This window comes from Abrus precatorius, unplaced genomic scaffold, assembly GCF_003935025.1.
Source record: "Abrus precatorius isolate BTA unplaced genomic scaffold, Abrus_2018 Scaffold9, whole genome shotgun sequence".
NCBI classification, from domain to species: Eukaryota; Viridiplantae; Streptophyta; class Magnoliopsida; order Fabales; family Fabaceae; genus Abrus; species Abrus precatorius.
The window spans coordinates 30,718,788-30,739,522 of record NW_020874439.1 but is presented as its reverse complement, the minus strand read 5'-3'; the positions used below and the strand labels follow the sequence as shown (position 1 = coordinate 30,739,522).

The window sequence follows — 20,735 nt, the reverse complement described above, 5'->3', positions numbered from 1 at the left end:
TCTAGTTATAGTTGTCTATTTCTGTGAAGTAATGCAGTAAGTTACTTCAATTAGTTGGATAGAACAAACAAAAAGGGGTGTTAGGGGTGTGTTTGGATTATAATTTAACTTAACTATACTTTGGAATAACGGATTTATTTATTTTTTACATATCTACTCAAACTATGGTTAGGTATCCAAAATCATGTTTAAGTGCATTTCAACTATAATTTTGCTAAAAGTGTCAGTTATTAATGAAATTCAGTTTATTTACTCTCCAAAATACGGTTTGGAGTAAGCAATTCAAACATGTACAGTTTGATATATACTAGTAGGTTTTTATCAGCATCCATAGGTCAATTATAAGTTTAATCATTGTTAAAATTTGTTTTATTATTAGTTTTTGTTGAGATTTATCACATACCCTCATTTTAAAATATGGTAACCTGTAATCTCCTAAACTAAAAAAGAAAAAGAAAACAAGAGGTGGTACTGGTGGGGTGTGGTGAAGGACTGGTCTTAGCCCGTAGGCCTGCAAGCTATAGAACTATTATAAAATAGGTGATCCTTTTCTTCATGGTAGTTTGTTGATTTGCATTTTGTAACGTTGATATGGTCTTCTCTCTATCTACTTTGCAGTAATAAGTACAACATAATTTACTTAGAGGTTAAAAGGAAGGAAGGCCTCTAAAGATATTGCTGTACTTTTGATAGGTACAAGAGTTGGACCCTTTTTATTTTTTTTCTAGTAATACTTTTTTACATACTTTTTAACACATTGTTTATGATTGTTTGAATTTTTTAAAACTAAAATACTTGTTTTATAAGTTTATCATTTTCTAAAAAAATACGTTAATTTTTTTTTATAAAAAAGATTGATGATCATAATTTTTTTTAAAAAAATGTACATTAATTAAAAAAATGGAAGTATCTCAAGGAACAATAATGCATCATCTATTATCATATTTAACTTCATTTTTTTCTTACTTTTTCTTGTTGAATTTAGATGAAACTATTTTTCTGTAATTATAAAATTTAGATAGTCACCGACAACTTAAATAGTTGGTAATGGTGTATACTTATGGGGCCTTTGAATGTTAGTAAGTAAGATTGAATTCAAGTACATATGAGCATTATAATAAAGTGAGGTGTGCTCATAAGGCCATATAGGAAGGAGTGAAGGAGACTTCTGCCTTACAATTGAAGTGTTAATGTAAAAGGGTAGGGGGACAGCATGGGCTATGTACCTTCTCTATTGCCATTGAAATTCTTCAAGTAAACATGGCCTTTAATGTAGTCCATTAAAGCAATCAAAATAATGGTAGATAATGACTCACATTATACTTGTAAGAAACAGATCACATATCATGCAATGCAAGGAGAAAGAGAGAAAGAAAGAAAGAAAACTCACATATATAGGGTAAAAAATATATTCATCCTCTGTTATTTGTTTTTATTTATGATGTTTGCATTTTTTTATTTTTTATTCACATATGAGAGAATTTTATATTATAATTTTAGGTCATAGGTTTGAAATGTGGAGGGAATTTTGTTATATTTTCCTTTAGTTATCTATTTTTAATTTATAAAAAATATGAGTAAATCTTCAAATATTATTTGTATTGAATTTTCTTGAGTCAAAATTTTATATTCTCACGCCTTAAATTTCTCTTACTTTTATTTATTTATTTTTTGTATTAAGAAGTCACTTTTCATTATAAATCTTAACTACCTGTTACATGACTATATACTAGTATATATAATATGCAAATTTGTTTCACTTTGTTAGAGTTAGGGCTTTAGCTGTTTATGGTGCATTTGATTAAATTTTGAAAAATCACTTCTATGATATTATTGTTTTTTCAGAAGCTATTTTTTTCCTACTTTTCAGAAGCTATTATTAAAACTATTTGTTTTGAAAATTCGCATTCAATTATTTTAAAAATTTAGGCATATTTTTATTTATAAAACACTTACATTTCAGGAAGCCATAAAGATATTCTTACGCAATCTCTCTTTCCTTACTTCTTATTTTTCATGCTTGTTATTTATAATTTTATCTTCTCTCTTCAAAAGATGGAATTGGATTCTATAACCTTTGTTCCGTAGTTTAGATTAATGTAGAAAACTATGGTTTAAAACAATCTAAATGTGAATTATATGATTTTCACCTCCGAAAGCAACTTATGGTGTATACTTTAAATAATGAGTTTTTTTTGGGCCAAGGACATTTTTGTTGTAAAGGTCTAAGCAATACTAAACTATTGTTCTCCAAAGGCCCAAACAGTTTCTTTGTGAGCAACTGGTTATTGGGCTCTTGTTCATTTTAATACAATTAAACCCTTTTTAATCACGACCCAAGGGGGGTCGAACAACACTAAATTATAAAGTTTGACAAAGAGATTTAGAAAATTGGCTAACTCATTCCCGACAATTAGCTCCAGAGAATAAAATTATTCTAAATTTATAAGAAATATTTTAATTATATTTTTAATTAATGTGAAATATCTATAAAAAAGGGGGGAAATAATGAATAAAGGTTGGTTTTAAGAATTTGGATAAAGATGAAACCGATCATCCCATGAACCGAAAAAAGAAAACTTTAGAATCCTGTTGTACTTTGTTTTTGTTCAATTTTCCTAGTGTAATTAAAAGTTTAAAGATAATTAAAAAAGAATAAATTTGAATGGATATAGAATAACCATAATTTGCATTCCAACTTTTCTAAGGAAATTTTGTCCAAAATTTGACATAAAAAATTGAAAAGGGAATCCAACTTCTATAAGGTTTCATTTGTCTATCTTATGTATAGATTAAACTACTGTTAGTTAGAATAATGTGATCTTTGTGAATTCAACGCACTTTAAAATACATAGTTGAGACTTGAGAGATGCTTATTTGTACAATAAACAAGTGCTTATTTGTATAGCAAAGCTAATTTTGTCACGGGACAATTAACTTTTTTTTTTTCACAAAATATCTTTAAAAAAGTAAACAAAGTTTTTAAGAACTAATACAAATGAAATGAATCCTAAGTGCCGTGAAAAAGAAAAACCAAATCATAAAAATTATATTTAGTTAAGCTTTATTTGGGTAAATTTAAAAAAAATTATATATTCAAGTAGTATTTACTTAAGTTTTTTAAGTAAAATGTTGAATTCAAAATTTATGAATAATAAAAAAAAGTTTCAAAGAAAGAGTTAACTTAAAGTAAAAAATTTATGAATAATAAAATCCTATAAATTATATTTGTAATTTTGATAAAAATAAATAAATTATACAGATATAGAGAGGTTTTAAATTGACTATTCCATTTTATAATGACCCAAGAGGAGGTAATGTTGTGTATGCAACCCTCCACGTGTCAAAACAAGAGCCAGTGCTGATAAATATCCTGAACTGTTCCTTAAAATCTTCAAGTGTTGAGGTAACAGGAAAAGGAACAGCAGTGCCGAACAGAGAAGCCACGATGAGTGGCAGAGCCATTGTTTCATGTTTCTCTCTGCCTTCAACTTCATCAACCTCTGCCCCCTTTCTACTCTCACGGAGATACCATCTTAACCATGCAACTTCAACTTCACTCTTCCCGTCACGGCGGTGCCTTGTTACCGGCGGCGGAAGGGGCGGTGGCAAGGTGTGGACCAATGTGAAGTCGGAGAAGAACGTGTCTGAGTCACCCAAGTACGAGGATGTTGTTGTTCAGAAGGGACGTGGTTTGGATAACTTGGAAGCTGAAGTTGCATCAGCAACGTGGTGGCAAGTGTTTCCCAAGAGATGGGTCATTGTGATTCTCTGCTTTTCCGCTTTTCTTCTATGTAACATGGATAGGGTATGTTCCTTTCTTACGTTTTTTAAACTGCATTTGTTTCTTTCTCAAACCATGAAATGAAATTTTGGTTATGTGATAGAGATAATTAAGCTGTTGAAGCATGATTAGTTGTGATTAGTTAATAAGATGAAGTTTAATTGATTATACCCAGTACAGAATTTTAGTCGAAGTCTTTGATTATGGTTTTTTATCTAGAATTGGCAAATGCAATGTAAGTCACTCCATGCTTAGGCATGGAAACCTTGTCTCAAATGCTGGGCCCAACTGTGGTTGGTTGCATCAATATTCAATACAAGTACTGTACTGGTATGGTTATAGTATAGAATATGGCAATTTTTAAAAAATCATAGTATGCTTTTATAATTTTTATATAAAATAAATGAAGAATGTAAAATAGAACATACATAATAAAAGAAAAGGAAAATTATTAGAACACTGGTTAAGGAATCAAAAGTGAATTGTTTTTTTACTAAAAAATGTTATTAATACACCAATTCCTATGATTTCCAATGCATCTTAGCGTAATTTTGAATAATTTTTTTTTTATTTAGGGCACTGATTAGCAAGATCCTAAAAAAATTAATAAAACTTATGTCTTATATTTCACACTGCTGTGGAGTCTGCAGTTAGATTTACCTCTTAGAAACTTTCATCTATTTTTCATTTGCAGGTAAATATGAGTATTGCTATACTTCCTATGTCTGCAGAATACAATTGGAACCCAAGCACTGTAGGTTTAATACAGTCTTCTTTCTTTTGGGGCTATCTCCTCACTCAGGTAAATGTGATTTCATTTTGACAAACTTAAGTTTGACTAGTAATTTTTGCTTGTTTGTATGATTTTGGACTTAAGGGCATGACTCTTAAGCATAGTTGGATTTTTGTTGCAGATTGCTGGTGGAATATGGGCAGACACAGTTGGAGGAAAACAAGTATTGGGATTTGGTGTGGTTTGGTGGTCTGTTGCGACAGCACTCACTCCTATAGCTGCAAAACTTGGATTGCCTTTCTTACTAGTTGCTCGTGCATTCATGGGAATTGGTGAGGTGAGTTTTGTTAAAATTCTCTGAATGATATGGTTTTCCTGCATTCTACCTGGAAAAAGTAATATTTGCTATTATGTTGTGATCAATTTGAGTAAAGAGTTGGTTTATCTAGTTGATGATGATACAATTTGATGATAACTTTTATCCATATGGAGCTCACTTCTTTTGGCCCTTTCTAGGGGGTTGCTATGCCAGCCATGAATAATATTCTCTCAAAATGGGTTCCTGTGGCAGAGAGAAGTAGATCACTGGCACTGGTCTACAGTGGCATGTATCTTGGATCAGTCACTGGACTGGCCTTTTCTCCCTTCCTAATTCATCAGTTTGGATGGCCATCAGTATTTTACTCCTTTGGTTCTCTGGGGACAGTCTGGTTTTCTGTGTGGCTTAGTAAGGTAAGAGTATGTAAAATTATTTCCTTTGCATAGATGCTTCCTTTCTGAAGTTGGAGATACTTGTACACGCATTTTCTCTATGAATTTTTTTTTGTCTTGAAGTTGATTATTTACTGCAATTTTTCTAACTACAGCATTTTCTTATTTCTGAAAAGTTCACTCTTAGTAGCATTTTCTACTTGCTCATGAGCTAATCTTTTCTGTTCTATTGTGAGCTTTAGGCACGTAGTTCACCTCTTGAAGATCCTGAACTGCGGCCTGAAGAAAAGAAGTTAATTACTACCAACAGTTTTTGCAAGGAACCTGTGAAAACAATACCTTGGAGATTAATTTTGTCAAAAGCTCCAGTCTGGGCTCTGATAGTGTCTCACTTTTGCCACAACTGGGGAACTTTCATTCTTCTTACATGGATGCCAACATACTATAATCAAGTAAGTCTTCTTATATGCTCATCCTTTTCTTTTTAGTTCTTACATGGTTCTTTTATAAATTTCTTTAAATGATAAAATTTCCTTATCTACATGAAAGAAAAAAGTACTTAAGGTCCCACAACATATAAATACTGCTTCATCTGGTTCTGGGCATAATATGAGATAATGGACAGGAATGAGGTAAAGTTGGTTTTATGACAGTAAGGTAGGAAACCATGCTAATGATCCAAACATTATAAGGAAAAGAAAAGAATGAAAGAAAGAATAAGATCATGTGCACCATTGTCATTTAGCTTTAGTACATGGTCTTTGATTTGAAGCTATTTTGTCATGGACTTCTGTATGTTTACTGCTGGGTAATGTGGCAAGTTGCATTATTTATTTTCGGTTTATTTAAGGTTAATTTGGTTTAATTCCAGTAAGCATTAGTGATATTGGTGTATTCTGAGTGTAACATAAATGTGATGCCATTGCTTTGCTGATGCTTCTGATTTTTACAGTCTGGCAGTTTTTTTTATTTTTATGGCTACAATAGAGACTTGAGTTGAGATTATTATCTCTTCATTCTTTCTCCTAAAACCCTAATCTCTGTGTTCAATCTATTATCTTCTTATCCATTCATCTCATTCTCTGGTCAAAGCTATTATACCTGATAATAACATGATTTATTTCTGTAAACAATAAGTGAGGCATTCTGTTTAGTTGTCCACATCTGATATCATAGAATTCAATAGGTGAGCAAGCTTGCTTATATTTAACATTTTAACTTTTAAGCTTCCTACTTGACATATTTGTCAAACCTCAATTCTCAGCATTATCAATATTTAAGCTTATAAAGTTCAATTTTTGGTTGGAAATATAACTAAATCCTGACATACAAATTTTTTTGATTTGTGATCTTCTTGGATTCTTGGAAAACCAATGACACTGTTTAAAGTTAACAAGTTATTTTCAAATATAATCCTAGGTCTTGAAGTTCAACCTTACAGAATCTGGGCTATTTTGTGTTTTACCATGGTTGACAATGGCCCTTTCTGCAAATCTTGGTGGTTGGATTGCAGACACTCTTGTGAGCAAGGGTTTATCAGTTACAAGGGTCCGCAAGGTATCTCCCTTCCAGAAGATATACACACACATTAATTCTTCTTATAGCTTCTTGGAAAAATAGTTCTTTAGATAATAAATTATAGTTCTTTAGATAATAAATTCCTGGCCAGCGTCCACTATATGAAGGCCAGGGAATTATTGGCTATCCTGCAATTCAAGTACTAGTGACAAAAAAGAAATAAAAATGAAAAGAAAATTAGACTCCAGTTTTGTTGTCTTACCTGTCTCAAAACTAAAGAAAATCAATCAATGAACAATTACTACTTGGTAGCTGAACTCAATTCCATGGCTACTAGGTTATTAGTTTCTCAGTTTAGTTCTACATTTTCTTTGCAGATAATGCAAACCATTGGGTTTCTTGGCCCTGCTTTCTTCTTAACTCAATTGAGCCACATTAATTCTCCTGCAATGGCTGTTTTGTGTATGACGTGCAGCCAGGTTTGTTTCTGCCATTAAAGTTTCCTAGATTTAAGTAGCATTTAAATATTCTTTTTTTTTTGTTATGGATTTTAGTTCATACTGCATAATCTATTGGTTTGATTGGCAAAGTTAAATTATCTTGGCAATAGTGCACTGGAACTTGTCTTAAGACAGCATAGAGCTATGAATTTCTTTTTGCTAAATCTTCATATAAAATTTTAAAGTGTTTATTTTTCCATTCATTCCATTGATCTTTCTCTTTCCTAACTTATTTCAAATTCTTGCTGAATAGGGAACTGATGCATTCTCTCAATCTGGATTGTATTCAAATCATCAAGATATAGCTCCTCGATATTCTGTAAGCAGATTCATTGTTCCTTGATTTTTCTGCAACGTGAAATTCTATATTTGATATGTGGAATAAGAATGCTACAAATATTTTTGTTTTTCCATGCTGATTGGTGGCCATCTATAGTCATCTTCTCACAATTAGTTGGTTAAATCATTTTTTCATTCGGCAATGAAATAAAATTTTTATGTTTATTTCCTAAAATTTGTCCTTAGGGGATATTGCTTGGTCTATCTAATACTGCTGGAGTATTGGCTGGTGTTTTGGGAACAGCAGCAACAGGTTACATTCTGCAGCATGGTAAGTATCTATCCTCTTAATTTCTTGGTTACTGAATGTTAATAATCAACTATCCACAAAGCTTAAGCTATTGAGCATGAATGATTTTATGATATTGCTTAATACTGAAGATTGAGTATAGGTTTGGATTATCCACAATTTGAAGAGTCTCAATGAGCCTTTTGTTATGGAACTTGGAGAGAAATGCTAATAACACACTCTTTCTAAAATGCTCTCCACTTTTAGGTGAAATTCATGTGAGGATTACTAAATCATGTGAGTTCCACCCCTTTATTTAATGAGCCCAGGATGAGCCCCGGTTACTATTTAGTGCCCATTTGACAAACTTCCAAAATCAATTTCTCGCACTCTAGCTTATAAATTTCAATGTAAAATCTATTGTTGAGATTAATTTGGGAATACATTTCAATTATTTTCAATTATTTTATAAAAAACATTTCTATCCAACTTTAAAATAAACAAGTCCTTAGTGCCACACAAATTTCACCCAATAGTGAAAAATATATTGGAAAAAAAAAGTGTGTTCGAAAATGAATTGCTGTTGTTCCTCATTATTTTGATTCTCAGAAACATGGTGATCTTTACATACCCTATGGTAAAAAATTCATCTATTTGTTTATTTATTTTGGAGCAACTGTATGGTTCTTTATCACTCCACTTCGATGGGGAGAGTGGAATGGATAGCTTCCCCATTTTTACTTCCATGTTCATGTAAAATAGTAAAACAATACAATATCAATGCTGTGGTTCAAGAACATCTTGGTCTCAAGTATCAACGTTTAGCTCGTTACTCAATGTTGATGCTTTATAAAAAACATTTCTATCCAACTTTAAAACAAACAAGTCCTTAGTCCCGCACAAATTTCACCCAATAGTGAAAAATATATTGGAAAAAAAAAAGTGTGTTAGAAAATGAATTGCTGTTGTTCCTCATTATTTTGATTCTCAGAAACATGATGATCTTTACATACCCTATGGTAAAAATTTCATCTATTTGTTTATTTATCACTCCACTTCGATGGGGAGAGTGGAATGGATAGCTTCCCCATTTTTACTTCCATGTTCATGTAAAATAGTAAAACAATACAATATCAATGCTGTGGTTCAAGAACATCTTGGTCTCAAGTATCAACGTTTAGCTCGTTACTCAATGTTGATGCTTTATAAGCATGTGAGTTTAATTTAGTTCATCCTAATTTGGCTTCTGCTCTTCTAAGAAAACATTTATTTCCCTGTTCTTTATTTTAAATGGAGATTGGTTGTCATGCAATTGAAGTTCTAAATCACTTTAGTGAATGTGGAAAATTTCCAACCTCCTGTTGTTTGGAACAGAATTTCTTGTGCTTAATATAATAATGTTTGTTATCTTTGATTATTTTCAGGCTCCTGGGATGATGTTTTCAAGGTTTCAGTTGGGCTGTATTTGGTTGGAACTGTGGTGTGGAACCTTTTTTCAACTGGTGAAAAGGTCTTGGAATAACTTATTCTCATCGATAATTGGCACTTGTCATGCCACATGTATAGACAAATCTTGAGGACATTCCCCCAAATAAGGACCATGAGAAGAATAGGAGGTTCAAGTATATGAAGCAACTCATTTTACTTAGGCTTTTGTGCCTGACAAAATGGTAAATTTTGTGGATAGAGCATTAAACATAGATCAGAGGGATGACAGGTGTCCTTCTCCTTGAAAATTGAATTGGCACAATTTAATCCCTGATGTTTTATCAAGGGAAAAGGTTTAGATTCTATCCCCATCTTTCTGTTTTTTCCCATTTTTGGTGGGAAGATCGAAGTAGTTGCTTAATTTGAAATCTTACTTGTAAATATAATTTCATACCAACACATCAATTTTGTGACATTTCGTCAAGAAAAGTGATTTGTGCAGTATTATTCACCAAGCGTCTTTGTCTTTCCTATTTCTTATCTGCCTGCTTTGCTTGCATCCTTTGGTCAAATAAGTAGTTAATGCGAGTGTTGCATTCTATAAATGACATACTGATCCTGTGGATGTTTCTATTTCTTTTCTTGTGGGCATCAACTGTTATCCCTTTCTTTTTTTGGTGATGTATGAGTCTATTCATAGATCTTTATATTTTCAGTTTTGTAAACGTGATACCAAATTTACATCTACATTTTTCCAATGTACTAGAGTAAGTACAGTCTATTGTAGGGCTTTAATTCATTATTTGGTGTGTAATACTCTGATAGCCACAATAAAAATGCTCTTATATATATATTTTTTTACATGTCAAATAATGATTCATGTGCTAAGAGAGTAATTGGAAAAGGCTTTTACTTACATGTCGAAGAAGTAAAGTAATTAATATTTATTTTCATGTTTGTAATGATATTATGGGGGCATTTTGAATAGCATTACTTGGACACTCGAGAGAATTTGTTCTCAAGTTTTATTTTTAATGAAATTATTTTGCTTTTAAACAAATATAAGAAGGGTTTATTGAATAATGACTTACTTAAAATATGCATCCAAATACGTTCTGATCGGTAAACAACTTGGAGTTTCTCCTTTCACTGATCAATCATGTTTATGCAGCAAAAAAGTGATGTGCATACACCAATCCATGCATATAATGTTGTAAGAATTGTGATATAAGTAAGTTTAAGAGCAAATGATTAACAACAAATTTCACCTAAGCATATGAATGTTGGGTGTGGATTTTTAGTATTTCAGCTAAAAACAATTCTAATCATATTTTTTGGAAGCAAATTGATATTTTATGGTCAATTTCCCATGTTAATACCTGAAATAAAAACTGCAGGAGAAAAAAAGGTAGGACAGTTCTGCTAGTAGTTGAATTAACTTACAAGTGAATATATCAATAATAAAGAGTTACATAATGCAAGCAAATATGCTCCTTTTAACATCTGTTACCATAAAATAGAATATAAAAATAAAAACTGTATAATTTGTGTGTAATTGTATTATTGGTGGACAACATAAGAATATGATCGGTAAACAACTTGGAGTTTCTCCTTTCACTGATCAATCATGTTTATGCAGCAAAAAAGTGATGTGCATACACCAATCCATGCATATAATGTTGTAAGAATTGTGATATAAGTAAGTTTAAGAGCAAATGATTAACAACAAATTTCACCTAAGCATATGAATGTTGGGTGTGGATTTTTAGTATTTCAGCTAAAAACAATTCTAATCATATTTTTTGGAAGCAAATTGATATTTTATGGTCAATTTCCCATGTTAATACCTGAAATAAAAACTGCAGGAGAAAAAAAGGTAGGACAGTTCTGCTAGTAGTTGAATTAACTTACAAGTGAATATATCAATAATAAAGAGTTACATAATGCAAGCAAATATGCTCCTTTTAACATCTGTTACCATAAAATAGAATATAAAAATAAAAACTGTATAATTTGTGTGTAATTGTATTATTGGTGGACAACATAAGAATATGAAAACCCATAAACAACAAAGGACACGACTTTAGTTGACCAACTGTAAACGGTAAACTCAAATATGACCCACACAACCCAACACGAACAAAAGAACCACCTCACCCTCCCAAAGGTAAATAAATATACATAAACAAATTAACACCGTCTGATGATCAAATGACCATTTTGCCTTCTGGTCATCACTTTATGCAGACCTAGCAACCTTTGGTTGGAGTTGACGTGGATGCAAGAATACACGGAGTCCATGTTTCATGAAGAGAGTGAGCGACATCTTTTGTTGCACCTGATAACCAGGAACTGGAGACAGCCGGTAACGCAGAAGCACAGCAGCAGCTACAGACTTCATCTGCAGATAAGCTAAGTCTTTACCCAAACAGGTTCTTGGTCCACCGTTGAAAGCTACAAATTTGTATGCATCTTTGGGCGGTTCAAACCTGTCTTTCTGAAGTGATAAAAACCGGTCTGGATTAAATTGCATGCAATCCTCACCCCACACACTTTTCATTCTCCCCATTGAGTATATCGAATACGTCACCGTCGAACCTGCTGGAACCACCGTGCCATCTGGCAACACGTCGTCGGAGACCGCGTACTTGAAATCCTCCGGCACAGACGGGTACAAACGCAGAGTTTCGGCCAATGCTGCCTTGAGATAAATTAGTTTATCCGCTTCCTCAAAGTCCACGGCTTCCTCCGTCCACCTTCGCCTGTCACTGCCGCGCGTCGCTGTGAGAACTGCCGTTAATTCGTCGATGATCTTCTCTTCCACGGCGGGGTGGTTCATGACGAGCCAGAAGAACCAGCTTAGCGCCACCGATGACGTGTCCCTGCCAGCTAGCACGAAGTTCAGCGCGATCTGTCGCAGCACGCCGGCACTTAACGGCTTTCCGGCACCGTCACGCTTCTTCATGAACCTCGATAACAAGTCGTCTGATGGTGCTTTCTGGCGAGCGGAAAGGGCGTCGTTCATATAAGTTTCAACTATCTTTAAATTCTGCTTCAGTTTGTTCTCGTTACCAATACCAAGAAGCTTTTGGAATCTCCACAATAGTCCTGGGTAGAGAAGCCTGGACATGATGAATAAAAAAAGCTATTAAATTATGAACAATAATCAGAAATCTTAGACTTAATCATTTGAAAACCTGGGAAAATAAGAATCTATATCATAGATGAATACAACTTTTGAAAGCTAAACTAATTATCTATGACAACACTGAAAATTGAACGTTACCTCTGCAAGGTGATTTCAGTGGCAGTGTTAAAGGCAACAGAGAAAGGGTTTTCGGGTAGGTCCGGAGACAGAGTTTCAGGGTCTTTGCCAAAGGTGAGTCCACATATATTATCAAAGGTTAAGCGTAAGAGAAGGTCTTGCAAGTCCACGTAAACCTTTTCTTTTGAAGCTTTATCTAAAATGCACCAAAGCCTATTTTTTATGGTCCGATTCACCCAACGAGCCATGGCTTGTCTAAGGGTTCGGGTAGTGAACTCTAAGGCAGCAGTTTTGCGTTGCATGAGCCACGTTTCACCGTCACTATTGAAGATTCCTTGACCTAGAAGATCGTGAAATGCAGCTTGCCATTCCGGTCCTTTCGGGTAGTTATCAAACCGAGTTTTGAGGATGTGTTCGATGTTTCTGGGGTGACTTGTGACTGTGTAGAAACCCTGTTTTCGAGCAAAGAAGGGAAAGGGTAAGGTGCAGGTTTGGTAAGTGGCTGAATGGCTTCGGTGTAAGTTTGTGGCAATCCAGTCGTGAATCCTATTACGATTCATGAAGAGAATTGGGAGGCTGCCAAAGAAAGGCCATACTCTTGGACCGGTCAGCGTTCGAACCAGGAGGTGAAACCAAAAGAAATATACAGAAACAATAGCAGTTAGGGTGAAGAGAAGAGAAAGTGTTTCCATTTGTTTGATGTTATTGGAGTTTAGATTACTTTTGATTAAGCAAAGTTTTGAGTTTTGAAATAATAAAGAGGAAGATGGTGTTTATATATCTATATGACTCAACAAGTAATGAGAAGAAAGAGTTTAGGAAAGGTGGGTGAGACTTTTTTTGCTTTCTAGAGTGGGTGTTTGGTTGATATTGGAAGTGTAGCAATTAGGAGAGATAAATAAGTATGCTTGCATGAGCTTCTCTGACAATTTTTGTTTATGTTTTTATCATGTTTTGGTTGGCATGTTTTTGCTTTTGGGCATAAATATGATGCTTTTAGTTGTTGTAAGAGGATCTTGAAATTCAAAATGAACTTTACGGTATGAGGGATGATGACTACTGGCTAGATGTTAAATGGTTTTCCAGATTCTTTTGTTGGTTTTTCTCTTTGTCATCATCATCATTTTTATATATAATAAATTTAACTTTTCATTTTAAATAAGCAAGCTAATATTTTTATGTACTGTCAATAGTAATCATTTATATTAATTTGTTATAAATAAAATTTATTATTAATATTTTCAATCAATATTTATAAGAATAAATAAGTAAAATAAATCACATTTATGTACTTCAATTTTTAAAGAGGATTAATAATTTAAATAACATAACTAACAAATATATAAAATTAACTGAGAGAGCTGCATAATACTATCAACTTATTTACTTTAAACGAGAATATATTAATAAGTATTAAGTAGAATTACTCTTTTCATATCATGTGCATTTTAAAATTAGAAATGATTGAAAATAATATATAAATTATACTATCTCTTGTTACAATTATTTTACTTTTTATTTTTATTTTTGTTAATTCCATTCTAAATTTTAGAAATTAAACTGGTTATTTAACTTTCTTTTATTATTTATATAATTTAATTTTTTATGAATACCTATTTTTATATTAAAAAAATATTATCTTATATAAGTTTTCAAAAATTTCTGGTAAATATATATGTTTATATTTATAAAAATAAAATTTAACTTATTATTTATAGTGCTCTCAATTAAAATTTTAAACAATTACATAACATTTTCATGTAGAAAATATACTTTTTTCCTACCAGAAAATGCAAGTCTATTAGCATTTTTTAGGAATTGGAATCATAAAATTAAAATCAAAATAATTTAAAATAAATTTATTATATATAATTCTTTAAAAATATATAAATTTTTATAATTTAATTCTTAAATTATTTGTATATTTATTAAAATAAAATAATACTAAACTAATTAATTAATGATTTGGGGAGTACCCATAAATTATGTTTATTTAGCAAAATTAAAAGAGTTAGAAAGTTTGGGAGTTAGAAACTTTCTCAAAGGGAATGGGCAAAATTCTCTATTGAAAGCTTTGAAAGTATCAATGATTTTAATGACTAAATGAGGAAAATGAAAAAAAATGAAGAGAAGAAAATAGAAAAGATTTGAACTCATATAATGGCTAAAAAAATATTAGAACAAAATACATTAGGAGACTAAATCCAATAAAAAAAGAGAGAGTTAAATAACACATTGAATAAAAAATATTAAATTAAAACTAAAAATAAATTTCGAAAATAAAATTATTAACTTTTAGTTTATTCAAATACTCTATATTTTACCTTTTGTTTAAATTAAATACTTCAGAAAGATGCGTCAAAACATGGGTAACTGCACATATAGGATAAAATTGAAGTTAAGTTCTTAAATGTAAATTTCAAATGTCTTTAAGGGAGAGCACAATTATTTATAGTTTTAAATTTTATTATTATATAACATACAACACGCCTATGTAATTACATTATGATATCAGAGCAGATTTTATTATTTTTTATAAAATTTTTAAAGAATACGATTTTATAAATAATATTTGCTGTAACGTAATATCATTAATTTACAATTTATTTTTATTATAGTTTAAAGAAAATATGAGTGAGTGTACCTTAGATTTTACCATTGGAGGATTTGTTCTAAAAATTATACTCTGGAAATTTGAGACGCATGGATTAATTTGAACCGTTTTTGAAATTCTCAGATTATTAATAAATAAAGTTTTTTGTAAGAAGCTTTGGTTTTGAACAAAATGAAAGGTTGTTTTAAGTAATGTATAATTTTATTTTCTATTTTTAATGTTTGAAATGAACCTGAAGAAGATGAAAGGTTGTTTTTGAGTCATTTCTCTGAAAAATTATTCGGAATTAAAGCAGTAAATCGCGCAATTGCGTGTTACTTTCTCAATGATAACGTATGAAAATGTTTTTTTTAATTGTTTATCCCTTTGCTTTGTGAATCATGCATTTTTAAATCCTTGTTAGTATCGTAGTTCTTGCCGTTAATGAATCGAAACTTCATTGCATTATTTTTATCTTAAAATTAGGATTAGATAATTGCTTATGTATATGTTTCTCAAGTTGTGTAAGCTTTGTTGGTCTTTTATGAACAAATGAATAAGTTTCAATATAAAATGTTCAAATAAGAAGTATTCACTGCTTTGAAACAAATCCTGAAAAAAGTGAGCTAATAAAGGCATAGAAGTGACACAAAAAATGGTGGTAAACCTTTCACCTTTCAAATTATCACTATCATTTTGTTCATAACTGAACTATCGTGGCACTTCACTGTCCATTACAAATCTCAATTAGACTATTCCTAACATATATTCCTACCAATATCATAAGTCAAATATATCTAAGTGACAGCAAGTAAGTACACAGCCCTACCTACTATATGATGAATATGCCAAACACCTTTCTTTTATGGCTATTTTTGAGAGCACAATACAGTGTAAAGTGCAAGAGAAAGGGTAGTTAGAGACAGTTTACCCAAAGGGAGAAAATGGGTTTGCTACAAAATTTGGAAACAAAGGCAAATCTATGGATTGGTCGTCGTATGAAGAAAACATGTATAAACCAAAAGAGGTTATTAGATTGATTGTCTTGAGTAGAGAGAAGGAAACCTTTGAAATATTAAGAAACGTCTCCTTTAGACCCTTTAACTTTTCCCTAGTAAACTGCACCAACCCATGGTTTCGTTTTTCACTTCTTTTCTATTTTCTTCTGAAAACTAACCCTTGTCTTTGAGTCAAATGGTTTGTCCAATTCAAATGCAATGTAACAAATTTGAGAAAAAAGTTTGCTTTTACCCACAACTATTTGCCAACTACGTGCTTTAATGATATAAATTTTATGTTGTACTGAATATTCAAATTATAACTCAGATATTATCTCATTTACATAGATAACAAGTAATGGTTTTATTTACAGAACTTGTAACCAAAAAACAATAGTAGATATACATAACTGGTATAATAAAAGGATATGTTTTTTCTTGTGAATGGTCAGTGTTATTTTATTTTCTCAAAGCAAAATTTTCTCGAATTCGGTCCCTTGTTTTTTATTTATTACAAACAAGTTCTTCTGTTAAAATTTATTTAACTAAAATTCCCAAATCTTTATTTTCTAACTGAAAATTAAATATCCACAACTGAACAAATTAAACTATTTTAAAGTCTCCAACACTTAAAACCCATGAATCAAAAAATATCAATTTTTACTTAAATTTTATCATTTGTTTGAAAACCTATCTTTTTTCAATAAAATATTTTATATCTCATTAAATTTTTGAACTATTTAAATAATTTTTATCCCAATATCTGCTGAACCACTAATTATTTAAGTATAAATTGAGGATTTAAAAATCTTAGTAGGTAGATAAATACTAACAAATATATTTAATTGTAACAGTTAAAAAAGTAAGAGAATAAAGTTAAATAAATAATTATTGAGAGATCAAAATCACACATGAATCCTAATAAAAGATTAAAAGCCTTTTCACCAAAAAAAGCTCTTAAACATAATAAAATATTAAAAGTATAATTAAACAAAACAGAACCTTTCTTTTACAAAAAAACAAAACCAAAACCTTATCTAGTTTTTGTTTTTTAATTTTGGACCCAAAAGTAGTAAGTCGGAGACAATGGACACTTTCCAATGGGCTAAAAAGGCCAGGACCTAAAAAAAGTATCCCAACAGAGGCCCATTTTCAAGTGGCAAGTGGCTTCTAACCAAAATCAGAAAAAGGCAATGGTTGTGGTGTATCCACATGTCAAATTCACAGCCTCAGCAGCTGAGGATGAACCTCTCAACTTGCCATAATTTTCCTTCTTTTTGTGTACCGAAAAAATTAGCAACAATCAAGATAAGACACTTGTGGAGAACTCGTGCTATAGAGTCCTATAGCATCACTTAAAACAATCCAACGGCTCACATTCACTTGTGAGGTGCTACCACAAGAGATCATATATATTATTTTCACTGGCACTGACCTTCCACTCTCTGTTCAACTTCACCAAAAGCACTTCATTTTCTTCCTAGTAACATATAAAGTGCTTCAGATTCGGTTCCATAGTTTGGAACATGGCTTCCCTCATCATGTCATTTGCTCCAGCAACTGGTAGGGTCTTTGCAGCCACTGCAGCTAAGGGTGCAAGTGGTAGTAACAAGGAAGAGAAAGGGCTTCTGGATTGGATTCTTGGAGGGTTGCAGAAGGAAGATCAGCTTCTAGAGACTGACCCTATACTCAAGAAGGTTGAGGAGAAGAATGGAGGCACCACCACTGGCCGCAAGAACTCTGTGGCCGTGCCACAAAAGAAGAAAGGTGGCTTTGGAGGCCTCTTTGCTAAGAACTGAAGCATTGAAAAATGAATTTCTTTACCTTACATTTTTATTTAATCTGTTTACAAATGCATGCATTATTGTCTTGTCCACTTAGATTTCAACCTCTTGATCTTATGGAATAGTTCGAGTTATGTTTTATTCTTCTGGAAGATCATTGTATTTACACAACAATATCTATTCATTTTGGATCAGTTACCAACATGATACAATCTGATAAAAATTAGCTATATTTGAGATTTTTGGTAATTTACTTTTTTTTTTCTTATTAACTTAAAATTATGTATATTTAATATTGTCTCTGGTAATATCATCCAAATTTTAATGCTTACAATAGAAAAATTCGATTCATCATGCTGAGGGCGTGGAAAGAAGATAAATAAATATTAAATAGTGTGTTACAACTTACAAGGACTAACTACCCAACATTGTATCTATTCATGTTTCTTACAAGAGAAAAAGCAGAGTATGTAGCTATTGTAGCCAACATGAAGATTGAATGAAATCAAACAATCATAGACGAAGGCTTGAAAATTCATTGTGAATAAACCTTATTGCCTCAAGTGATTCGCTTTGACACCCTGTTATTATTGTTGGTCTATGTTGGAGATTTTATGAAAAGAAACAATTATATACTATTTTGCTTGTTAATGATATCAAAATGTTAACTTACTATTCAGTATATACAAGTCCCACAGCTTAGATGGAATTGACCCAACTGGGAACTTATGGTTAACTAGACAACATCCGAATTATTCACAAAAGGTGCAAGGCGTGTTCCAACCTTGAAAATAACTCTTATCCTAGGGACTTGAACATATAGAACCTTCTGCTTTGAGCTTTGACTCTAAACCTTGGACTCAGATAACCTTGGCATTAGGACTATCTTTTCGTGCAAAATGGACAGCATAAAACCATTAAGATTTGATGCTTGTCAAGAATCCTTAATGATTAATGGAAGACCATTACTCAATTTGCTAAGGATATGGAACTATTCCTTTACTGTCATCAGTGTATGTAAAGTAGGATTAGGGGTTTCTTATGCTTCTAAATATTTGAGACCGAAATTATATGGTCCAACAAAATTGAGTAGCCCTGTTAAGTGTTATGCAAATCGAATTCCAAGTTCCAACAGATCCATAGAAGAAAGAAAGTGGGAATATAACATCTATTAAATGGTTTTAAATGATTTTTTCCTAATTATGTATGTGATCGGTTTTAACTTAATATTTCCATGAATTATTGTTAATAATAGATCAAATCATTTACAAAATAACTGTCAAAGGAATGAACCATTGCAAATATATTGATACTGTTTCAGTCATTCCGCTGAAATGAAGTCCGCACTGTTACAACTTAGAAGCTCACCAGAAGTAGATGCAACTGATTATTTTTATTTAAGCACATAGTATACATATTAATAAAGCAGCAACTTTCTTGTCACACCATTGTTATTTTGTAACCTGAGCACATTCAAGAGGATAGACACTAAATTATAGTATCAAGCACACCTCAATCTTTTACAGTCTATGATTCAAATTTTCTTAAAAGAGTATTTGTAAGTAATTTCTTCTCCTGGTGTTGCTGTTAAAGAATTTGATCTAGAAAAGGAAGAATGCATGAACTCAATGCAGTCCTCAACAGCAGCTGCTCTATAATAATCAACAGAAGCAACTATGGGTTTTGATCTTCTCATGGAAAATGAACCTCGGTTTGAAGATCTTCTCACAGATTTCAAGCACATAGCTTCCGTGACTTTATCTGCAACACCCTTCAGAAACTCAATGGGAGAGAGTTCACACCGCCAAGGAATCCTGAACATGCATCTCCTCTTATGCTGGTTTCTAGTAGCTACTCTTTGCCTAGTGTTGTGTTTCCAAGACAAGCTTGTTTTCTCAAACCCTGTGTGATTCATTGTGTTGATCTTTTCTTCTTTTGCACAATGATGGTATTATAAACAAAAGAGGGGGAGAAAGCAAGAGAATGTATGTATGAAGTGATGTGGTAACAGACAAAAGGAATTGTAGGTAAGACTCAACGACACAGTTGTTGGAAAGGTTGGAAATATGAGATGAGGAGGGTCTTGTGTGCTTGAGTGAGAAAACTAATCCTCAAACCATGTTTCATATTTATTTAGTGCCTGTTTGGAATAAATTATTTTTAACAATAATGATTTATATTTTAAAAGTTCCCTATAAAACTGTGATTATTTCTTCAAAATAAATTAAATTAAACATATAGTTAAGGTGTGTTTGAATAAACGACTTAATTAATATGACAAATTTGATCATGATACTTAATGAAATAAAAATAAAATAAAATATTTTATTAAGTTATATAAAGAAATTTACTAAAATAAGTTTTGAAAAATTCATGGTTGATAATCTCAATCTGCAAACATGGTGTGTTTCTTGTATGTATGCCATGTAAGAACTGCATAAAAGGTGCAAAAGCGTGTGGCAACAAAGTGGGTTAAGGAGGTGAGAAAAGAGGAATAAGTGATGATGGATAAAAAAGTAAAAACAGAATGGGCAGATACACTTGCTCACTTCAGTCTTGATTTCTGATTTCCAATGCACTGCCGCCCTTTGACTACGTGGAGAATAATTTTCATGATGCTTTACTTAGGGAAAGACACACGAATGTAGGTCCCACATGAAACCTGCGGGTGATTAAGATAGGTATCTATGCAAGAAAATTTCTGGAGGGTATCTTAGGTTGAGTAAAATCAAACAAAGTTGGAACATTTTTTGTTTCAATTGGGTAACACTTGAACCTATTATCTTTGCCAAAACTTCTAATAAAAGACAACTAGTTTGTTTGAAAATTAGGGAGGTTTTGGCATAAATAAAA

General features: G+C 31.9%; 4 protein-coding genes across 5 annotated transcripts; 2 read left to right on the top strand and 2 right to left on the bottom strand.

Moving 5' to 3' along the window:
• Positions 1 to 3,401: 3,401 nt before the first annotated feature.
• LOC113848932 (sodium-dependent phosphate transport protein 1, chloroplastic-like) lies at positions 3,402 to 11,212 on the top strand. 2 transcript variants are annotated; one of them, XM_027478363.1, is made up of 10 exons: positions 3,402 to 3,808; positions 4,479 to 4,586; positions 4,699 to 4,854; positions 5,034 to 5,249; positions 5,471 to 5,680; positions 6,648 to 6,785; positions 7,124 to 7,225; positions 7,500 to 7,565; positions 7,772 to 7,856; positions 9,239 to 11,212. In XM_027478363.1, exons 1-10 carry the CDS (start codon positions 3,449 to 3,451, stop codon positions 9,334 to 9,336), a joined length of 1,539 nt encoding a protein of 512 aa, XP_027334164.1. In that variant the 5' UTR covers positions 3,402 to 3,448; the 3' UTR covers positions 9,337 to 11,212. The 2 variants fall into 2 exon arrangements, with proteins under 2 accessions (XP_027334164.1, XP_027334165.1); XM_027478364.1 differs by lacking the exon at positions 6,648 to 6,785 and having other exon boundaries at positions 3,412 to 3,808.
• Positions 11,213 to 11,481: 269 nt separating this feature from the next.
• On the bottom strand, positions 11,482 to 13,199 carry LOC113851192 (cytochrome P450 86A1-like). The gene is made up of 2 exons (XM_027481666.1): positions 12,529 to 13,199; positions 11,482 to 12,364 (listed from the first exon to the last, which is right to left on the bottom strand). Exons 1-2 carry the CDS (start codon positions 13,197 to 13,199, stop codon positions 11,482 to 11,484), a joined length of 1,554 nt encoding a protein of 517 aa, XP_027337467.1.
• A 4,298-nt stretch (positions 13,200 to 17,497) lies between these two features.
• On the top strand, positions 17,498 to 18,103 carry LOC113850327. Its single transcript, XM_027480823.1, has one exon. The coding sequence runs from the start codon at positions 17,625 to 17,627 to the stop codon at positions 17,895 to 17,897; it is 273 nt and encodes a 90-aa protein (XP_027336624.1). The 5' UTR covers positions 17,498 to 17,624; the 3' UTR covers positions 17,898 to 18,103.
• Positions 18,104 to 19,416: 1,313 nt separating this feature from the next.
• LOC113851190 (josephin-like protein) lies at positions 19,417 to 19,797 on the bottom strand. Its single transcript, XM_027481665.1, has one exon. It carries the CDS (start codon positions 19,795 to 19,797, stop codon positions 19,417 to 19,419), a length of 381 nt encoding a protein of 126 aa, XP_027337466.1.
• Between the last annotated feature and the right edge of the window lie 938 nt (positions 19,798 to 20,735).